At 49.3% G+C, this 20,793-nt stretch overlaps 2 protein-coding genes across 13 annotated transcripts; one reads left to right on the top strand and one right to left on the bottom strand.

Annotated features, from left to right (window-relative positions):
* On the top strand, positions 1 to 1,333 carry LOC140853239 (rust resistance kinase Lr10-like). The gene has a single exon (XM_073247481.1). It carries the CDS (start codon positions 163 to 165, stop codon positions 1,129 to 1,131), a length of 969 nt encoding a protein of 322 aa, XP_073103582.1. The 5' UTR covers positions 1 to 162; the 3' UTR covers positions 1,132 to 1,333.
* Positions 1,334 to 1,710: 377 nt separating this feature from the next.
* Positions 1,711 to 20,416, bottom strand: LOC140853238 (uncharacterized). 12 transcript variants are annotated; one of them, XM_073247475.1, is made up of 4 exons: positions 6,038 to 17,240; positions 5,520 to 5,640; positions 5,156 to 5,446; positions 1,711 to 2,060 (listed from the first exon to the last, which is right to left on the bottom strand). In XM_073247475.1, exon 1 carries the CDS (start codon positions 15,602 to 15,604, stop codon positions 14,456 to 14,458), a length of 1,149 nt encoding a protein of 382 aa, XP_073103576.1. In that variant the 5' UTR covers positions 15,605 to 17,240; the 3' UTR covers positions 1,711 to 2,060; positions 5,156 to 5,446; positions 5,520 to 5,640; positions 6,038 to 14,455. The 12 variants fall into 12 exon arrangements, 10 of the variants coding, with proteins under 10 accessions (XP_073103576.1, XP_073103580.1, XP_073103579.1 ...); XM_073247479.1 differs by having other exon boundaries at positions 5,156 to 5,429; XM_073247478.1 differs by having other exon boundaries at positions 5,156 to 5,423.
* Between the last annotated feature and the right edge of the window lie 377 nt (positions 20,417 to 20,793).

Genomic DNA, 20,793 nt, shown 5'->3' with positions numbered 1-20,793 from the left:
GGATGGATAAAATTTTCCTCCTATTTCATGGGTAAATGCCACCCATGGAAAATAATTTACCCATCTTGAAATCTGTGAGAACATGGGTAAGTTGATCAATAGGAAAGTTGACCAACTTTTCCATGATATTTATCCACAAAAGAACAAGCCCTAAAGGTAGAAATGTTTCTTGCAACCTACGGGGCCACAAAACCCACGCGATACTCTTTTGCTGATGTTAAAAAGATGACAAAGCATTTTAAGCATAAATTAGGCTACGGTGGATTTGGAACCGTGTATAAAGGAGAGCTACCAAATGGAATTCCAGTGGCAGTTAAGACGCTGATAAAATCTAAAGGGGAGGGAGAAGACTTCATCAATGAAGTAGCCACAGTTGGAAGAATCCACCATGCAAATGTGGTTCGTCTTTTGGGATTTTGTTCAGAAGGAACATGGCGTGCACTTATTTATGAATTTATGCCAAATGAGTCACTAGAGAAGTATATTTTTGATAAAAGAAACAAAACAGATCATCAACCATTGGACATGAAAAAGCTGCAAGAGATCGCTATTGGGATTGCTCAGGGTATCGAGTATTTGCATCAGGGATGCAGTCACCGCATCCTACATTTTGACATCAAACCTCACGATATTTTATTGGACCATAACTTTAATCCAAAGATTTCAGATTTTGGCCTTGCAAAGTTATGCTCAAGAGACCAGAGTATTATCGCGATGACTGCTGCGAGGGGAACAATGGGCTACATTGCACCCGAGATCTATTGTAGAAATTTTGGAACAGTGTCTTATAAATCAGATGTCTATAGTTTTGGAATGTTGGTGCCGGAAATGGTGGGTGGGAGAAAGAATGTTGATCCTGAAATCGAGAAAACAAGTGAGATATATTTTCCAGAGTGGGTATATGGCCAGATAGTACAAGGTCATGATCTAGGATTGGTGATGCAGAGGAATGGAGTTGAAGAAGATATCGCCAAAAAGCTTGCTATAATAGCATTGTGGTGCATACAGTGGAATCCAATGGATCGGCCCTCCATGACAAAAGTGATTCACATGCTGATGGAAAATTTAGAGAGCTTGGAGATACCTCCCACACCTTTCGTCACCTCCACTGGCCAAAAGAATGGCGTGTAAACAAAATGCAGATTTCAAAAGCAGACTCAGTTGACATACCACAGAATACTATAAATGTTCCACCCTATCAATACTGTATAATGTTATATTTATACTTTTCATATCTTACTCCTACACTGTGTCAAGACTATCTATCTTCTACTTAGCTACAATGACTTCCTGTAAGTGATTTTTGTAAATAATGTCTTGAAATAATTCAATAAAAAAATTGATTGTCCCTTGAGATGAACCGTTGCTAGTAGAAAACCTTAAAACGATAGAGGGTAATAAAAAGTTTCAAATTTAGTGACGGATGCACCAAAATTATAACTAGTGCCAGGAATCTATTTGCCAACTTTGTCAGACTCAAAGTCCGAAACCCCTTTGCAAGAAAATGAGTTCATAGGCATTCTGGTGACTCAACAAGATTTGGGCCAAATTCAAACATGAACCTGCCAAAAAAATCATGTTAAATAAATTCATATAAAATAAAATTCACTAGAAAATTTGAATATTTTTTGCCAGAATATTTTCTTTGCTTTCTGTAAAGCATGTTTTTAGGAAGCAAGTAATAGAAACTTTCCGCAAAATATTTTGATCTAAATAATCTTAAAAGTATTTTATCTAAATTTCTCTGCCTCTATAGTCTGTTTAAAACATCAATTGCTAAGTATTATGAAGTATAGATTATCTTTTATGCTCATCAAAGAAAAAAAAAAGAATTCAACCAGCCATGTAAATTCAGCAGATTATTGACCATTTTCAATGCAAAAGTTCAAGCACCAAGGTGCCTCTGGCATTGAGGCCTGGTATGAGCTAGCCTCCGTGTCGCCCAAGTTGAAGCAACCCCATCTGCTTCTATGCACATCAATCCCGATCGAGGTCATGGATTGTTCCATCGCTACATCCTAATCTCGCCCTTTAGATCCCAGATTCGGATGATTTAATTCCTAGTTCAAATGAAGGAAAGAGATTAGCACATGCTGTAGCCTTTCTTGTCATGAGATATTTTAATTACTTCAAAATTCTTTACAAATGTACTTTTTCTTCCAAACATTGTTTCCTTTTCGATTTCATTCTCTTCCCAAAAAAAAAAGGGAAAAAGAAAAAGGAACAAAGAAAAGAAGCAAAGTAGCGAACTAGAAAAATAAAGATGTTTCTAGATTTGATTGCACATTATCCAGTCATGTTCCTGGCAATCTAGAGTCCTGTGAATCACACTATAATTTGCATGCTAATTTGTTGTTATATTTTTCTGCTGGCATTACTCTGCTGGTTTCTTAGGCAGGACCATGTTATTGGAATTTTTGCCTGAGGATGTAAAATGAAAAATTAGAGTAGATAAGATACAGGAGTGCCACAATCTTTAATGCATCAGCCTGTAGTCTTAGGGAACCCTCTGTTGATACCTTTCAGCACCACATACTAATAATTTCTTCTAATTTCCTCTCGGAGAAGGCAGATGTTTTCGACAAGAGAGCTGCTATTTTAAGACAAACAGGTCTCACTCCTTCCCCTCATCCAGATCAACATCCAGGTCCGGTCCCAAATGCTGTCCCATGAGCCATTTGCAGTAGCCCAACGAGAAGGTCGAACTGGATGTCACTTTGTGTTATTGTATATCATCAAGATTGAAGCTCTATATTTCATCAGAAAAAAAAAAAGATTGAAGTTCTATATAAATGGATGGCAGTTTACTAAATAATCTGGCAAGGCACATTTGTTTTGTTTAGGCTTTTGACCATTTGTTCTCTTTATCTTTAGGTCAAATTTTTGGGAAATTTGTACCTGTGTAGTCCAAGCAACTCTTGCCTTAACAAGATCTGGGATGGCATGCTCTCCTTTTTTTTTTTATTTTTTTATATGATGCCATATTTGTTTTGATGAAAAGAAAAGAAAAACCAATCCAAATTTATTAAAAAAAAAAGAAAGAAACGAATCCAAATTTATTAAGAAAAAAAAAGTACAAAAGGATCCCTAAGAAAAGAAGAAGCCCCCCGTCAACCCATCACCACTGAAATTTAAATTTCAAATTCCCACAAACATCCCATCAATATTTAAAATTCAAAATTTTCTATATACATAAAATATTAATTTTTAAATTTTGAAATTTGAATTTAAAAAATGAGAGACCTCCTTCATTCTACCAATAGAGGTGGAACATTGCTAACCATTAGAAGAAATCATCGATTCAACTTGTCTCAAGAGAGGAGAGGAAGATCTAAACCCATTCTGCAGCCTAGAAAAGGGGGTCTAACAATTGTTTAATAGATGGATCTAACTGCCAACCTAGAGAGTAGAGGATTGCTGATAGCACCAAAGCTCTGAAAGAGAAGGTAGAGAAACTTTCGAATAGGGGGGAGGGTTAACTACCGAGGGGGTTTAACCAACGCAAAAGAGAGAAGAGAGGAGAGAGAAATGAGAAGGATTTTCATGGCTCGTCTAAGCACGGCACTAAAAAAGAAGTAGAAATCTGACAATTGGGGAAGAATGGGTGCCGGCCACAACACCTTTAGCATTGGAAAAAGGGAGAGAAGCATAGAGAAGGCAACCAGCATCCGGCATCCGGAAGATGAGAAGTTGAGAGAGAGGGAAGGAAGAGGGGCTTCCAGTGGCAAGCCCACTACTGAGAAGGGCTAGCAAACATCCTGATCCCAATGCTTGGAAAGAAAAGAAACAGAGAGGGCCTTTGCACTACCTTAAAGGAAGGAAAGAAGATAAAGGAGAGAGAGAGGGGGAAAGATTTAGTTCCCAATCGAGGAAGATAGAGATACTTAGAGCCAAAGGAAAGAAGCAGAGAAGAGAGAACGGTGGAGGAAAGGGGGGCCGACCAACCAAATCGAAGGGGAGAAATCTGGCACCAAGAAAAGAAGGGAGAGAAGAGAAACCAAGTGCAAATTCTAGTGATTGACCCACCACTGAGGAAGGCCAGTGATAACCCATGAAAAGTCCGACAGGAAAGAGAGGATGAGGGGCTCGACCGAGGGGTGGGGGGGCATGGGTTTCCAACGGCAAAGAGAGAGGGAGATGGAGCAAGGGATAGGGAGAGAGAGAAGAAAAAATCAGCTCCCAGTCGAAAATGGCCTCACCAATCGTCTAAAAGAACCAGTGAAGAGATAGAAGGAGAGGATAGGGGAAAGAAGCTCGACTACCAACCCAAAAATGCCCAAGCTCACCACTAAAATGGGCCGGTGAAGATAGAGAAATAAAGCATGGGGGAATAAGTCAGCATCCAACCAATTAACCGAATTGGCCGACCAACATTGAAAAAACAGGAAGAGGGAGGTAGAGAAGAAAGGAGAGAGAAGAAAAGAGAACGAGGGGGGAGGGAGAGACACTATTAGAAATAAAAGCTTCATGGATGAACAATTCCATCAGAAAAATCTATAAAATCAATCAAAAAATGTGTTTCTCACAGATTTTCTGATGAATTCTCATCCGTCAGAAAAATCATGTCAGTAATTTTTTTATGATAGATCGTATCCATTAAAAAATTTTTTGACAAATTTATGACAGATAATCAATTAGAAATATACTTTCCACATTCTCCAATGCATATTATTTTTCTGTCAAGAAATATAATTATGATGAATTTTTTGATAGATAATTCGTCAGAAATTTTTTTGACAAACTATCCATCAAAAAAATTTTTATGACTTGATACTCAAACCAATAGATTTTTTGTAAGAAAAATTTTTGATAGAATATCTATCAAAAATCTATCACTATTGTATTTGAATTTTTCTCCATTCACTAACAAATAATCCATCACTAAATTTACAGATAAGAAATCTATCAAAAATCCATCAAAAATTTATAAATCTTAATTGAATATCAAATTTAACAAAACAAAATGTTGAGATACACCCATTAATATTCAATCAATTACATATATTCACGATCTAAAGTTTATCGTTAATTACATTAAAATATATTTAATACCATAAATAAAAATTCTTCACATACTTATAAAAGTGCATTACATATATAAACGTTAAATCCAAAATATTAAATATGTAGTGAATCAGCAACTAGAGATCATTACCATCATGAGGAGAAGGTGAAAATTGGCCTGAAGATGGTACCTCCATGCCCTTTGAATGTGTTCAAGCTTCAAATAAGTAAGAAATCAGAACCATCATCTAAGCTACAACTCGTGCCTTTATCTCGATTGTCCCTACCAACACGGGTTCCTCCATCTATTTGTTGAGCATCTGCTCAAATTGCTCCTATGTCCAATTAAATTGGAATGAAAAGCTGTCTGATTGTGCAGGAGTAGGATGCAGAAGGACCTCCAAGTATAGATGTTGCTTCTACAACTTATAGAAGAGAAATACTAAAGAAGCCAACTTGTGAAGCAGATAAATTGGAGTGAAGATACCGGATATGTAGAAAGATCCATGAGTTACCTGCAACTTACAAAAGAGAAGATCCATTTGGAAAGAGAGCGGTTGACCTTATTGACCTTGCAAGATGGCCATCTGGAGATTCCATGGCGCCTATAGATATGTTTCATGGTTGTAATACAAACTGTGAAAACATAAAATAACTAGTTTCAGATACATGATGCTCCACCATAACATATATAAAATGAAAAATACATGATTCTCTGTTTTGAGATTGCAAGTGCAACAAACAAAGGTAGAATTTTCAGAAAACTAGCATTATGCACATGCAAAGTATATGACCCTACATAAATGGTTGATGAGCATTGAGGTTCTATAAAGACTCGCTATTGTATGTTAAGAAAATTAAAAATTTGAAAACAGTTGAATCTAGTGGTTGAGTCAACATCCCAGGACTTCCCGTTATACTAGCAAGAAGATAAACAAGCAGAGGCCAATTGTACATCACGAATTACACTGAGACAACAGAGGAGGAAAAAAATAATGACGATTATTTCATAAAGGCACATTGCATTACTGACATTATTTAAAATCCATAAATACTGCTAAGTAAGAGCTTATAAAAAAGACTTCAGGCATCAGTTGCACGCTTAAGCTTCCCTCCAAGGCTTTTGCAGGATCTTTCAGGCTCCCAGCAAAATACTGTTGGAGAACCTTGAGACTGATTGTTTTCTCAGCTTTACCTTGTCTGCTTTCAAGTGGCCTATTATTTTTATTGACCAAGGAAGAATAAGGAGTTCCAGTACCACTTGAATCAACAACAATCTTTGTATTCCTTTTATCATTAGCATCTGTCAGGAAATGTTGTTCTGACAACTCAGGAATTGCATTTTTCTCTTTCTGCATCCCATTAAGGCCCTCAACAGGATTGCATTCAGGGAAAGTATGAAGACCATTCTCACAGCTTCAAATACAGATTGGTTTAGGTTCCGATCGATTTTTGACTCTCAATTTCAAGCATGTCAATAACTTCAAGAGATGATCCTTCTTGTAGTTCTACATCAGTGATAACTTTTAGGCTACAAAAACATTTTTCCATCATGGTTGTCATTGACTGCAACAATGCCAGTTGTTCACCAACATTCTTGCAGTCAAGAGACAGGAAGAACTCGAATACATAATCATCATGTCCAGTCTGAGTAGTCTGTAAGCATAGAGCAAAACAGCAGGCCAATCCAAACATTTGAGCATAATGGGCTAGAGGATACTCAATTTTGAAGAACTGAGTAATATCTTTAAAGAAACATGGCCTCCATGATGCGAATGCCCTGCCTGCGACACCTTGTCCCTTTTGAAGATGATGTTCCACACACGTCTCCCTGAATCCCCACATGTAAGCATCAATGACATGAAATGCCACATCAGTTGTTGACATGCAGACTTGTCCCATGCAAGTACCATCAAAGCTGGAGCAATTCTTTTTTGAACCAGCACCATGTGCAAGAATCCTATGATGTCTGCAAAGAACCCATATCTGAGCCAAAGGCAACTTATGTGCTTCATAGACCATGGTGAGGATTTTCAATATTTCAGCCAAAGCATCTCAGCGTCCCTCATTGCATATCTAGTTCAGGATAGAGAGAATAACATGTACTTGAGAAGAAATCAAATGAAACAATTTAAGCTGCTGTTGCAAAAATTTATGACTCACCTAAACATTCGAATGGTCAAGAAAATCATAACTTTTTAGATTTACTGCAATTATGTTACTGAAAGGAGAGTCAAAAGGAAAAGGAAACAACATAATTAGACATCCTTCAAAAAATCGTCCACTTCAGTGAACAGGCCACCAATGAGGCCACAGCATGGCTCATCTTTCTTTTTAAGTCAAGAATGTTTATGCCTCATCATAGAGATACCCAGATAACATTTTGATTGGTACCAACAGTTCATAAGTATCCTCAACATTAAAAATAATAATAATAATAAAATACTACCTTCATTTTCTTGCTAACTTAAAAATAGAACTTTGTTAAATTATAAATTACATAGTCAAATTTAAAACACTACTTTTCTGAGCACCTAAGTAATTTTAAATATGTGATCATTTTTAATTAATGTGTTTACAGAAATTACCGTAAGCTAATTTCAGTTATAACAGAGACAGCATTCTTCTCTGGATAATTTGGTGTCGCTCATCATCCACTATCGACCCCCCAACATACACATCAAAGAACAAGAAAACAAAAGCTTCTACACTTGATATCTGTCTGTCCTATTTAAAACTACAAGCTTTGTCGAGAAAAGCTTTTAGCAAACTCTCCTCAATGACTTTGATTGGGATAGTGTCCGTAATTGGGATGCTAAGCATCAATGACACCATATGCAGCTGATCTGGATGATCACCAGCCAACAATCAGCCACATGAAACTGAATGGATTCTGACAGTGAGCCACCCTAGTGGCACAGTAAATCGAATTGTTTGAGACCTGAGTAGCCAAAGAAAATAACATGTTCTGGAACCTAGATTTCAATCATAAAACTTGTCCATTGAAGAAAAATATGAATGAGGGTTGAAATTATTGGTCCAGAATCCTCACATTAGCTGGCGTTGCTTTTCTTGTTCCAAGACAAATAAGTTGGATCACCAAGGGGCTTGCAAACAGAAACCATAAGAAAGGATAACATATACTTAAACCTTAAGGGGAGACTATGACTTAATGTATTGCTATACAGCATAATTGCATTAGTTAGAAAGTCACTGCTGCAAAGCCAGCTTGTTAATGACATGATAAACCGAATGCTTCAAGCATAACATATTACAACAGAGATACAGAAATTACAAGGAAAAACAATGGATAGTGTTGGTGCAAAAATCCACTTGCGCCGGAAAAGCTGGAGTCGAAGGAGTCGTGGTCGCCACCGGGACCTGCAAAGGAAGTCTAAACCGGAGGTGGGGTTGCTCCGGCAAGACCCTCCGACGCTCAAGTCAGTTCTCTACCTCAACAAGAATGGAGTGCTCGAACGGAGAATTTAGCAGAGTTTTGAGGTAAAAAATGAGAGCTTATTGAATAACGTATCTGGGGCCCCCTTTTATAGGCGGAGGAGGCAGTAGCCTGATAGCGACATCTGTAACCGTCTGGCAGAGGGCTGCCCAGGGTCAGGCGGAGTTTGCTGCGAAGAGTAGTGGAGTAGACCCGTGGCTATCACTGGGGCGTACCACGTGGAGTCTGCCGCGGAGAGTGGAGCGGCGTCTGTTGTAGCGACTTGCCAGCGGATGGGAGAATCGCGCGGTATCCGTCGCAAGAAGTGGAGCAGGATCGTGGCCATTATTGTGGCCTGCCAGGGAGTAGTGGAGCTGCGCGGGATCCGTCGTAGGAAGTGGAGCAGTGCTGTGACCGTTACTGCGGCATGTCAGGGAGTGATGGAGCTGCGCGGAATCCGCCGCAGGAAGTGGAGCAGGATCGTGGCCGTTATTGTGGCCTGCCTGGGAGTGCAGATCCGTCGGCTGAAGTTCGACAGCGGTCGGAGCTGATGACGGAGTCCGGCTCCCGTAGGAGTCTGGGCGGAGTCCTTGCGGTTGGAGTCGTGGGCGGAGCCCAGCTCCCGTGGGAGTCCGGGCGGAGTCCTCTCGGAGTTGAAGTCGCGGGCGGAGCCCGGCTCTCGTAGGAGTCCGGGCGGAGTCCCCTGCAATTAAAGTCAAGTGCAAAGTCCGACTCCCGTAGGAGTCCGGACGGATCTTACCGGCAGTCGAAGTTGGCGATGGAGCCCGGCTCCAGTGGGAGTCCGGGCGGAGTCCCCCATGAGGTTGGACTCGTGGGCGGAGTCCGGGCGGAGCCCTCGCGGAGTTGAAGTCGCGGGCGGAGCTCGGCTCCCGTAGGAGTCCGGGCGGAGTCCCCTGCAATTAAAGTCAGGTGCGAAGTCCGGCTCCCGTAGGAGTCCGGACGGATCTTACCGGCAGTCGAAGTTGGCGACGGAGCCCGGCTCCCGTGGGAGTCCGGGCGGAGTCCCCATTGAGGTTGGAGTCATGGGCGAAGTCCGGCTCCCGTGGGAGTCCGGGCGGAGTCCTCTCGGAGTTGAAGTCGCGGGCGGAGCCCGGCTCCCGTAGGAGTCCGGGCGGAGTCCCCTGCAATTAAAGTCAGGTGCGAAGTCCGGCTCCCGTAGGAGTCCGGACGGATCTTACCGGCAGTCGAAGTTGGCGACGGAGTCCGTCTCCCGTGGGAGTCCGGGCGGAGTCCCCCTTGAGGTTAGAGTCGTGGGCGGAGTCCGGCTCCCGTGGGAGTCCGGGCAGAGCCTTCTCGGAGTTGAAGTCGCGGGCGGAGCCCGGCTCCCGTAGGAGTCCGGGCGGAGTCCTCTGCAATTAAAGTCAAAGGCGAAGTCCGACTCCCGTAGGAGTCCGGACAGGGCTTATCAGCAGTTGATGTTGAGGACGGAGCCCGGCTCCCGTAGGAGTCCGAACGGAGTCTACTTGCAGTTGAAGTTGTTGGCGGAGTCCGACTCCCGTAGGAGTCCGGACGAAGTCTGTCTGCAGCCGTTGGAGTCGAGGGCGAAGCCCGGCTCCCGTAGGAGTCCGGGCGGAGTCTTCCTGCAATTAAAGTCAAAGGCGAAGTCCGGCTCCCGTAGGAGTCCGGACAGGGCTTACCAGCAGTTGATGTTGAGGATGGAACCCGGCTCCCGTAGGAGTCCGGACGGAGTCTACTTGCGGTTGAAGTTGTTGGCGAAGTCCGACTCCCGTAGGAGTCCGGACGAAGTCTGTCTGCAGCCATTGGAGTCGAGGGCGAAGCCCGGCTCCCGTAGGAGTCCGGGCGGAGTCTTCCTGCAATTAAAGTCAAAGGCGAAGTCCGGCTCCCATAGGAGTCCGGACAGGGCTTACCAGCAGTTGATGTTGAGGACGGAGCCCGGCTCCCGTAGGAGTCCGGGCAGAGTCTACTTGCGATTGAAGTTGTTGGCGGAGTCCGGCTCCCGTAGGAGTCCGGACGAAGTCTGTCTACAGCCGTTGGAGTCGAGGGCGAAGCCCGGCTCCCGTAGGAGTCCGGACGGAGTCTTCCTACAATTAAAGTCAAAGGCGAAGTCCGGCTCCCGTAGGAGTCCGGACAGGGCTTACCAGCAGTTGATGTTGAGGACGGAACCCGGCTCCCGTAGGAGTCCGGGCGGAGTCTACTTGCGGTTGAAGTTGTTGGCGGAGTCCGGCTCCTGTAGGAGTCCGGACGAAGTCTGTCTGCAGCCGTTGGGGTCGAGGGCGAAGCCCGGCTCTCGTAGGAGTCCGGGCGGAGTCTTCCTGCAATTAAAGTCAAAGGCGAAGTCCGGCTCCCATAGGAGTCCGGACAGGGCTTTCCAGCAGTTGATGTTGAGGACGGAGCCCGGCTCCCGTAGGAGTCCGGACGGAGTCTACTTGCGGTTGAAGTTGTCGACGGAGTCCGACTCCCGTAGGAGTCCGGACGAAGTCTGTCTTGCGGCAGAAGTCGTGGACGGAGCCTCGCGAGGGTCGACCCTGCCAAGAACTTCGACCGAGGGTATTTTATGCCCAACACCAGTCCCCCTACTTCCGAGTTCGAATTTCGAATGAAGAAAGTACAGAGAAGTTGTCGCGGCCGAAGTTCTTCCCCTGACGTCCGGGCACAACCGTCCTTGGATATGTCGGCATTTAATGCGCGCACGCCAGAGTCCTTTTTCCGATTATGGCGACCCGAAGAGTCTTTTCGGAACTCCCGCTGAGATGTGACCCCAAGCGTCGCGCCATGAAAATTTGCGAACAGTCAATCCTCGATAGCGGCGAGTGGGACACGCGGGACACGTGGTAAGCACTGGCTGGTCTAGGGACACCCGCCACCATAATTGCGCTAAGATCCGCTGCCTATTTAAACTCCCTACCCCTCCTTCGGAGCCTTACTCCGCCTAAAAGACGGCACCTTTCTTTCTTCTGAGAGCCTAGCTACTCAGCCACCCCCTTGGTGCTCCTGCCGACTCCAAGCGCCGGTCACTGCCGTCTCTCTGCCATCCTCAGCCCCCCGATTCCTCTCTAAGGGGTTTCCCCGCCAGGTCCTCCACCTCAGAGGCCATTCTCGAGAGGATGCCAAGGACTTGGAGGAAGGCAAGGAGGAGAACAGCAGTCTGCGAGTTCTCCAGTCATCGAGCGGCTGCTGCAGGTCCCTGTCGCTTCAAAGGGGCTTGGGGAAGAATTCCTTCAACAACAGGGGTTTAATAACGGGAACCACCGATAAAGGCGTTCTGCCTGAGAATTTCGGAGTAGCAAGACGGGGTGACACCGATCAGGAGGGCAGAACTGTCGTCACAAGCTGTGGCGGGATCCTTGATGTCGTTGGGGCCGAGGGACCAGAAGCTGTCGGCGTCGACGGTGGGGCAGTAAAACTTGTTGCGGGGACGGTGGAAGTAGCGCATGCCGACCTTGCCGGAATACTCCGGACGGCGGTTGTCACGGAGCATTTGGTGATGGCGCATATCTCTGGCGCCGCCGCTGCCCCCGGGGTGACTCCGATTCTTCTTGAAACAGGTCTTCGTCGTCGCTGCCGTCGCCCTGATTGCCCCCTGGAATCTATTCCATCCTTTTCCCCCCGAGGTTGGGATCTCGGAGGTGGAGCGAAACAAGACGGGGCAAGAGCCGATAGGTCTGCTATACGCACTGGAAAACGCGGCCGGAAAGGACAGGAACGGGAAGAGAAGTTTGCAGCTTGAAGCGGCCTCCGGGGTAATTCTTTCCAAGCCGTATTTCGAGCCTTGTAATAATGTATTCTTTTCTGGCCCTCCGGGTCTTGTAACGTACATCTTGTTAGTTGAAGAATGAGAGGGAGATTTTGTTACCTCGTGAATTACTTTCCGCCGAACTTCCTTCCCTCTCTCATCTTCTTGTTTCTCTTTTTCTTCTTTTCCTCTCTTCTTCTCCTTTTTTTTTTTTTTATGTCATCCTTAGGTAGCCGGAGGCTCTTTTATTTGTGTTGAATTGCCGTTTGCCGAGCTCCTTTTCGGTTTTTGCGTCGCTCGGAGATACTCGGTTGCCATCATATCGATCCATCCTTTCCGCCAGCGGCCGCGGACTCGCCTGGGGGCCATTCGGGCTTGCTGTCCCCCCTCAGGGCTTGAGCTCGGAGGTCTGAGCTCCTGTCACCCCGAGGAAGTTGTCCTACCTCTGATTTGCGTAGAAAGCTTTCTTGAAAGCTGGGATTCCTGATGAGGGCCCCAATCCTTGCCCCGACAGGGTTCTCCGTACCTCGGGCGCTGTTTGTTTTCCAATCGTCGTTGATGTGGTCCATCGCCTTTCTTTTTTTTTTTCGCTTGGAATCTTTCTCCCCTCTCAGCGAGGCTACGGGAGTTTGGCTCCCGTAAACGAAGTCGGGGCGAAGTTCGGCTCCCGTGGGAGTCTGGGCGAAGATCGCCAGCAGTTGAAGTTGGTGACGAAGTCCGACTCCCGTAGGAGTCCGAACGGAATCCTCCCTGCGATTGGAGTCGCGGACGGAGCCCGGCTCCCGTAGGAGTCCGGGCGGAGTCTTTTAGCGGTCGGAGTTGGTGACGGAGCCCGGCTCCCGTAGGAGTCCGGGCGGAGTCCGCTTGCTGTCGAAGCCGGAGACGAGGCCTGACTCCCGTAGAAGTCCGGGCGGAGTTTGTCTGCAGTCGGAGTCGGGGACGAGGCCCGGCTCCCGTAGGAGTCCGGGCGAAGTTCACCTGCAATCAAAGTCGGGGCGAAGTCCGGCTCCCATAGGAGTCCGGACGGAGCTTACCAATGGTCGGAGTTGGTGACGGAGCCCGGCTCCCGTAGGAGTCCGGGTGGAGTCCGCTTGCTGTCGGAGCCGGAGACGAGGCCTGGCTCCCGTAGGAGTCCGGGCGAAGTTCACCTGTAATCAAAGTCGGGGCGAAGTCCGGCTCCCGTAGGAGTCCGGACGGAGTTTACCATTAGTCGAAGTCGGGGGTGAAGCCCAGCTCCCGTAGGAATCCGGGCGGAGTCCACCTGCAACTGGCGTCGGGGGCGAAGTCTGGCTCCCGTAGGAGTCCGGACGGAGTCTTATTGCGAAGGGGCCGCTGGGGAAGGTCCCCCCTTTTTCTCTTCTAGTCTTAAATGATCGGACTTTAATTGATGCCGGGATGAGGTTCTTTCCCTATTTCTGTCGTAACAGGTTTCAGCTTCGGTTAGGGCGAGGTCCTCCTCTTGTCTCTAACGCGGCTGTAGACGTACATATGGGCGTTGCTGGGTCTCTCCCCCCATCCGGTCTAGAGAACCGGGCCTTCGACTTTGCTCAAGTTAGGGCGAGGTCCTCCTCCTGTCCCTAACAAGGCTGTGGGGGCACATATGGGCGTTGCAAGGTCTCTCCCCCCATCCGGTCTAAAGAACCGGGCCTTCGACTTTGCTCAAGTTAGGGCGAGGTCCTCCTCCTGTCCCTAACAAGGCTGTGGGGGCACATATGGGCGTTGCAGGGCCTCTCCCCCCATCCGGTCTAAAGAGAACCGGGCCTTCGACTTTGCTCAAGTTAGGGCGAGGTCCTCCTGTCCCTAACAGGGCTGTGGGGGCACATATGGGCGTTGCAGGGCCTCTCCCCCCATCCGGTCTAAAGAGAACCGAGCCTTCGACTTTGCTCATGTTAGGACGAGGTTCTCCTCCTGTCCCTAACAAGGCTGTGGGGGCACGTTAGGGCGTTGTAGGGCCTCTCCCCCCATCCGGTCTAAAAGAACCGGGCCTTTGACTTTGCTCATGTCAGGACGAGGTTCTCCTCCTATTCCTGACATGGCTGTGGGGGCGCATTAGGGCGTTGTAAGGCCTCTCCCCCAATCCGATCTCCAAATAATCAGACTTTTATTTTAGTTATGTTAGGATGAGGTTCTCCTCCCGTTCCTAACATAACCTTATTTTAATTGTTTGAAGGGGTTATCCCTAGTCGTAACAAATCCATGCCAAATGGGAGGAACATGCAAAGTCGAAAAGAATTTATATTCAGGGCAAAGTCGTAAGCGATACCTTTACCGGTTTTTCGAGTTCCATGGTCGTAGAAGGTCTACTCCTCCTTGAGGCCCTCCAGTGATGGAGTCGATGGTCCCAATTGGAGGCCGATCTCTGGGCTGCTCCTCCCTCCTTGGCGGTTCAGGTTGCGGCAGGGCCCTTGGCCGATCTTCTCTACCCTTAGGCTGGTGTCGATGAACCTATCGAGTCGACCTCGCGGGATGAGCTCCTCGATCTCGTCTCGGAGCTGGATGCATTCCTCCGTGTCGTGGCCGTGGTCGCGGTGGTAGAGACAGAACTTGTTGGGGTTGCGCTTCCCGGGGTGTGTGCGCATCCTCTCTGGCCTAGGGAGCTGCTCCCTGACCTCCATCAGTACCTGGGTCTTCGAGGCGTTGAGGGGGGCGTAGTTGCGGAATCTCCCCGGTGGGGAACCCCGCCGAACCCCGCGATCCGGACTTCTCTGCCTGCGCACCCGGGGTGGAGTATGGGCACGCTTGTGCCCAAGAGAGGATCGAGAACGCGGCCGGGCTTCTCTTGGCCTTTTTTCGATTGCGGGCTTACTCGAGTCTCCCGCCTGCCGCTCCCTCGCTGTTTGTTCATCCTTCATTTTGAAGGCTTCTTCCGCTCGGACGTATCCTTCAGCTCGAGCCAGCAAATCAGCAAAATCCCTGGGGTACTTCTCCAGGGAGAACAAAAGGTCATTCTTCTGAAGGCCACCCTTCAGGGCGGCCATTGCGACTGATTGGTCCAAGTTCCGGACCTCCAGCGCCGCGACGTTGAAACGGTTGATGTAGGCCCGAATGGACTCCCCTTCCCTCTGCTTAATATTGATGAGGGACTCCGAACCCTTCCGGGGGTGCCGGCTGCTGACAAAATGGGCCACAAATTGGTGGCTCATTTGATCGAAGAAAAAGATGGTACCCGATTTCAAAGCCGAGTACCAATTCCTCGCCGCTCCCTTCAAGGTGGATGGGAAGGCTCGACATAGAATGGCGTCGGGAGCGCCGTGAAGCAGCATCATCGTCCGGAAGGCCTCCAGATGATCAATCGGGTCCGAAGTCCCGTCGTAGCTTTCGAACTGGGAGAGCTTGAAGTTTGGCGGGATCGGTTCCTGCATGATCATTTGAGAGAAGGGAGAGTCAGTACAAATATCCTCACCATAAGCGAGGGGAGCATGGCGGAGTTCTTCGATCCACCGGTTCATCTCTTGGAGCCTCCGGTCCAGGAAATCCTCCCGACTTCGAGTCTCGAGGGTCTTCTGGCAGAATGGGGGCAGGGATCTTCCAGGGGTGGAGCCGTGGTCCGATTGAGGGCTCTCCACCCTCGGGTTTGCTTTCCCAGGAAGGACGGGGCGGCTGGCCCAGGTGGCCCGCCCCGCCGCCTGATTCTGGTGTTCCGGAGACACCCTTTCCAGGCGTACTGATGCCTGTGACTGCTGTTGCTGTATAGCCTGCACAGCTTCTGTGAGGCCTTTGACCTACTGCGCCAGCAGGTCAAACTGCTCCGCGCCGACCGCCGCCGTCGGAAGAGGTTGAGAAACAGGAGGGGAGGCCGGAGCCTGAGATCTGGCCGCGGAGGCCGTGGACCGTCGCGTGGACGCCTTGCGGGGAGGCATCAAGTAAGGATCCCATGGGGAAAACAAGGAGTGGGTGCCGGAGGAGACGATCGGAGGCGGCTTCGTTGAGCGCTCCTTTAAGAACAAGGGTACTGCGAAGACACAGCCCCTTCCTCTAGCGCCAATCCTGTTGGTGCAAAAATCCGCTTGCGCCGGAAAAGCTGGAGTCGAGGGAGTCGCGGTCGCCGCCGGGACCTGCAAAGGAAGTCTAAACCGGTGGGGTTGCTCCGGCAAGACCCTCCGACGCTCAAGTCAGTTCTCTGCCTCAACAAGAATGGAGTGCTCGAACGGAGAATTTAGCAGAGTTTTGAGGTAAAAAATGAGAGCTTATTGAATAACGTATCTGGGGCCCCCTTTTATAGGCGGAGGGGGCAGTAGCCTGATAGCGACATCTGTAACCGTCTGGCAGAGGGCTGCCCAAGGTCAGACGGAGTTTGCTGCGAAGAGTAGTGGAGTAGACCCGTGGCTATCACTGGGGCGTGCCACGTGGAGTCTGCCGCGGGGAGTGGAGCGGCGTCTGTTGTAGCGACTTGCCAGCGGATGGGAGAATCACGCGGTATCTGTCGCAAGAAGTGGAGCAGGATCGTGGCCGTTATTGTGGCCTGCCAGGGAGTAGTGAAGCTGCGCGGGATCCGTCGTAGGAAGTGGAGCAGTGCTGTGACCGTTACTGCGGCCTGTCAGGGAGTGGAGCTGCGCGGAATCCGCCGCAGGAAGTGGAGCAGGATCGTGGCCGTTATTGTGGCCTGCCTGGGAGTGCAGATCCGTCGGCTGAAGTTCGACAGCGGTCGGAGCTGATGACGGAGTCCGGCTCCCGTAGGAGTCCGGGCGGAGTCCTCCTTGCGGTTGGAGTCGTGGGCGGAGCCCGACTCCCGTGGGAGTCCTCTCGGAGTTGAAGTCGCGGGCGGAGCCCGGCTCCCGTAGGAGTCCGGGCGGAGTCCCCTGCAATTAAAGTCAAGTGCGGAGTCCGGCTCCCGTAGGAGTCCGGACGGATCTTACCGACAGTCGAAGTTGGCGATGGAGCCCGGCTCCCGTGGGAGTCCGGGCGGAATCCCCCTTGAGGTTGGAGTCGTGGGCGGAGTCTGACTCCCGTGGGAGTCCGGGCGGAGCCCTCGCGGAGTTGAAGTCGCGGGCGGAGCCCAGCTCGCGTAGGAGTCTGGACGGAGTCCCCTGCAATTAAAGTCAGGTGCGAAGTCCGGCTCCCGTAGGAGTCCGGACGGATCTTACCGGCAGTCAAAGTTGGCGACGGAGCCCGGCTCCCGTGGGAGTCCGGGCGGAGTCCCCCTTGAGGTTGGAGTCGTGGGCGGAGTCCGGCTCCCGTGGGAGTCCTAGCGGAGTCCTCTCGGAGTTGAAGTTGCGGGCGGAGCCCGGCTCCCGTAGGAGTCCGGGCGGAGTCCCCTGCAATTAAAGTCAGGTGCGAAGTCCGGCTCCCGTAGGAGTCCGTACGGATCTTACCGACAGTCGAAGTTGGCAACGAAGCCCGGCTCCCGTGGGAGTCCGAGCGGAGTCCCCCTTGAGGTTGGAGTCGTGGGCGGAGTCCGACTCCCGTGGGAGTCCGGGCGGAGCCCTCTCGGAGTTGAAGTCGCGAGTGGAGCCTGGCTCCGGTAGGAGTCCGGGCGGAGTCCCCTGCAATTAAAGTCAAAGGCGAAGTCCGGCTCCCGTAGGAGTCCGGACAGGGCTAACCAGCAGTTGATGTTGAGGACGAAGCCCGGCTCCAGCAGGAGTCCGGGCGGAGTCTACTTGCGGTTGAAGTTGTTGGCGGAGTCCGGCTCCCGTAGGAGTCCGGACGAAGTCTGTCTGCAGTCGTTGGAGTCGAGGGCGAAGCCCGGCTCCCGTAGGAGTCCGGGCGGAGTTTTCCTGCAATTAAAGTCAAAGGCGAAGTCCGACTCCCGTAGGAGTCCGGACAGGGCTTACCAGCAGTTGATGTTGAGGACGGAACCCGGCTCCCGTAGGAGTCCGGGCGGAGTCTACTTGCGGTTGAAGTTGTTGGCGGAGTCCGACTCCCGTAGGAGTCCGGACGAAGTCTGTCTGCAGCCGTTGGAGTCGAGGGTGAAGCCCGACACCCGTAGGAGTCCGAGCGGAGTCTTCCTGCAATTAAAGTCAAAGGCGAAGTCCGACTCCCATAGGAGTCCGGACAGGGCTTACCAGCAGTTGATGTTGAGGACGGAGCCCGGCTCCCGTAGGAGTCCGGGCGGAGTCTACTTGCGGTTGAAGTTGTTGGCGGAGTCCGGCTTCCGTAGGAGTCCGGACGAAGTCTGTCTGCAGCCGTTGGAGTCGAGGGCGAAGCCCGGCTCCCGTAGGAGTCCGGGCGGAGTCTTCTTGCAATTAAAGTCAAAGGCGAAGTCCGGCTTCCGTAGGAGTCCGGACAGGGCTTACCAGCAATTGATGTTGAGGATGGAACCCGGCTTCCGTAGGAGTCCGGGCGAAGTCTACTTGCGGTTGAAGTTGTTGGCGGAGTCCGACTCCCGTAGGAGTCCGGACGAAGTCTGTCTACAGTCGTTGGGGTCGAGGGCGAAGCCCGGCTCCCGTAGGAGTCCGGACGGAGTCTTCCTGCAATTAAAGTCAAAGGCGAAGTCCGGCTCCCATAGGAGTCCGGACAGGGCTTACCAGCAGTTGATGTTGAGGACGGAGCCCGGCTCCCGTAGGAGTCCGGACGGAGTCTACTTGCGGTTGAAGTTGTCGGCGGAGTCCGGCTCCCGTAGGAGTCCGGACGAAGTCTGTCTTGCGGCAGAAGTCGTGGACGGAGCCTCGCGAGGGTCGACCCTGCCAAGAACTTCGGCCGAGGGTATTTTATGCCCAACAGATAGGAATGAAGAGATTATCCTGATATGCAGCTGTTATCAACATTGTGAAAGTACACAATCTTTCAAGACACGTCATTATGTTAAAAGGAATGGTATCATGCCAGTGTAGAAATTTACTTCTGGTATTTCACATGAGTCAAAGCAAACAAGACTGAGATCAGAATGAAGGAGGTGCCAGTGGCAATATAGGCCATCTCAAGGAAACCATTTTTGCCTCCCAGCCAATTGGATGTTGTAAGAACAATCTTTTTCTTCCCCCCAAAGCTGTAAGTATTGTACTTGTTAACAAGATGTACTATCATGATCTCATCAGCATCTATAACCACTTCAATTATACCATACCGTATCCTGAAGGTAGGCAGAACAGCAGTACGCATCCACACCATGAGATCCTCTTAGTCGCGCAACTACTTTCACACTATGAGTTCCTCTTCGTCGCTCAACTACTTTCAGGAAACAAAATGTAATCCAGCAAATTTTCTTGAAGCAACAAAAACAAATGCATACATGCAATCACAGGACTTGGGATGTGCATGAAAGCACCCATAGAACAGGAATGTCTATGAAAACACATCCCAAGGAAATGACGGCAATCCGAGACACCCACCCAATCCTAGGAACAAAAAGGCATTTTCTAATCATCAGAAGAGGAGGGAAGGAACCCCAGAAAACTAAAATAGAAAGGAACGGCAAATCCATCATTACTCTGCTCCTTTTCTTAAAAAAAAAAAAAAAATCAATATTCAGAAGGAAGGAGCGGAAAAAAAAAAGATAGAAAATTAGGAACTTAACTCGCTCTAACTCCGGCCAGCACCCTCCGCCCCATAACGCTGAAGGGCCTCTCCAGGAAGCCGGCAGATCCGCCGCTGTGGCAGCACCTCCGCCCCCATCTCCTCATGGAAGCTAATCGCATTCACGTTCCAATCGAGCACGCACCAGTCAACCCTCCCCATCCCCATCTTCGCAGCCTGCGCCGCCACCGCCGACAGCAGCATTCGACCAAGCTCCCTTCACCGCCAAGCCGCCCTCACAAATACATCATCCACGTACCTCCCCAGCTTCGCCAGGAAGGTTGAGTAGTTCGGGAAGCACAGCACGAACCCCACCACCACCGCCCCTCCGCCGCGCGGCGACGCAAACTCCACCGCCTTCGGGTCCTCCAGCACTTCAGCTCCACCCGCCGAACAATCGGGCAGAAGAGAGAGGGGTTCGCCGCGTCCTTGTGCTCTTCATCGCCTTTGGAGAAGAGATTCGGGGAGCGCTCGAGGATGAGCACGGTGAAGGACAGGACGGCTGGAGGTTGGGGAGAGGGGAAGAGGGTGGAGGAGAGGGAGGGCTTGATGGCGGAGAAGAGGTGGGTCAGCTTCTCGAACTCCACCATCTGGTGGATAAGACGGTGGATGTGGGGGATGTCCCGGCTGTCGGCGAGACGGATCCGAGCCCACACAGCGGCTGGTTGAACCGGTGCGGCAGCGGTGGCGGCGGAGGAGAAGAACACGGTGAAGTCGCGAGGGTTTTGAGGAAAGGGGTTTGGGATGTGGGTTACTCAGGGGTTGCGGGTGCTAGGGTTCATGAACAACCAAGTACAGTTAAGGCCCTCCATTAATAACATTCTAACTACTATTTTTGGATATTGTTGGGCACCTCAAAAACTATCAAAGCTAACTAATTTCATAGGCTATATTGAGTTTTTTTTCCTTTTTTTTTTGGTAAAAGGGCCGAAGGTGTGTATTAAGCAACGGATACTATATTGGATTTAATGGAGGGGAATTGGCCTCATGTCTTTCAAATTTTGCATTGTAGTCACCCAAGTTTCATAAATTTCAAGTAAAATCAGTTCGACCAACTTGTGAGAAGAATTAATTGATACGATAATATTTATATATAAAAAAATTATATAAATATAAATTATATAAAAAATAGATAATTTTATTATAATCTATTTTATAATAATTGTTTACACATACTTAATAACTC

The sequence above is a fragment of the Elaeis guineensis genome, chromosome 13, assembly GCF_000442705.2.
Source record: "Elaeis guineensis isolate ETL-2024a chromosome 13, EG11, whole genome shotgun sequence".
Classification (NCBI taxonomy): domain Eukaryota; kingdom Viridiplantae; phylum Streptophyta; class Magnoliopsida; order Arecales; family Arecaceae; genus Elaeis; species Elaeis guineensis.
This window is presented reverse-complemented; position numbering and strand designations above follow the sequence as displayed.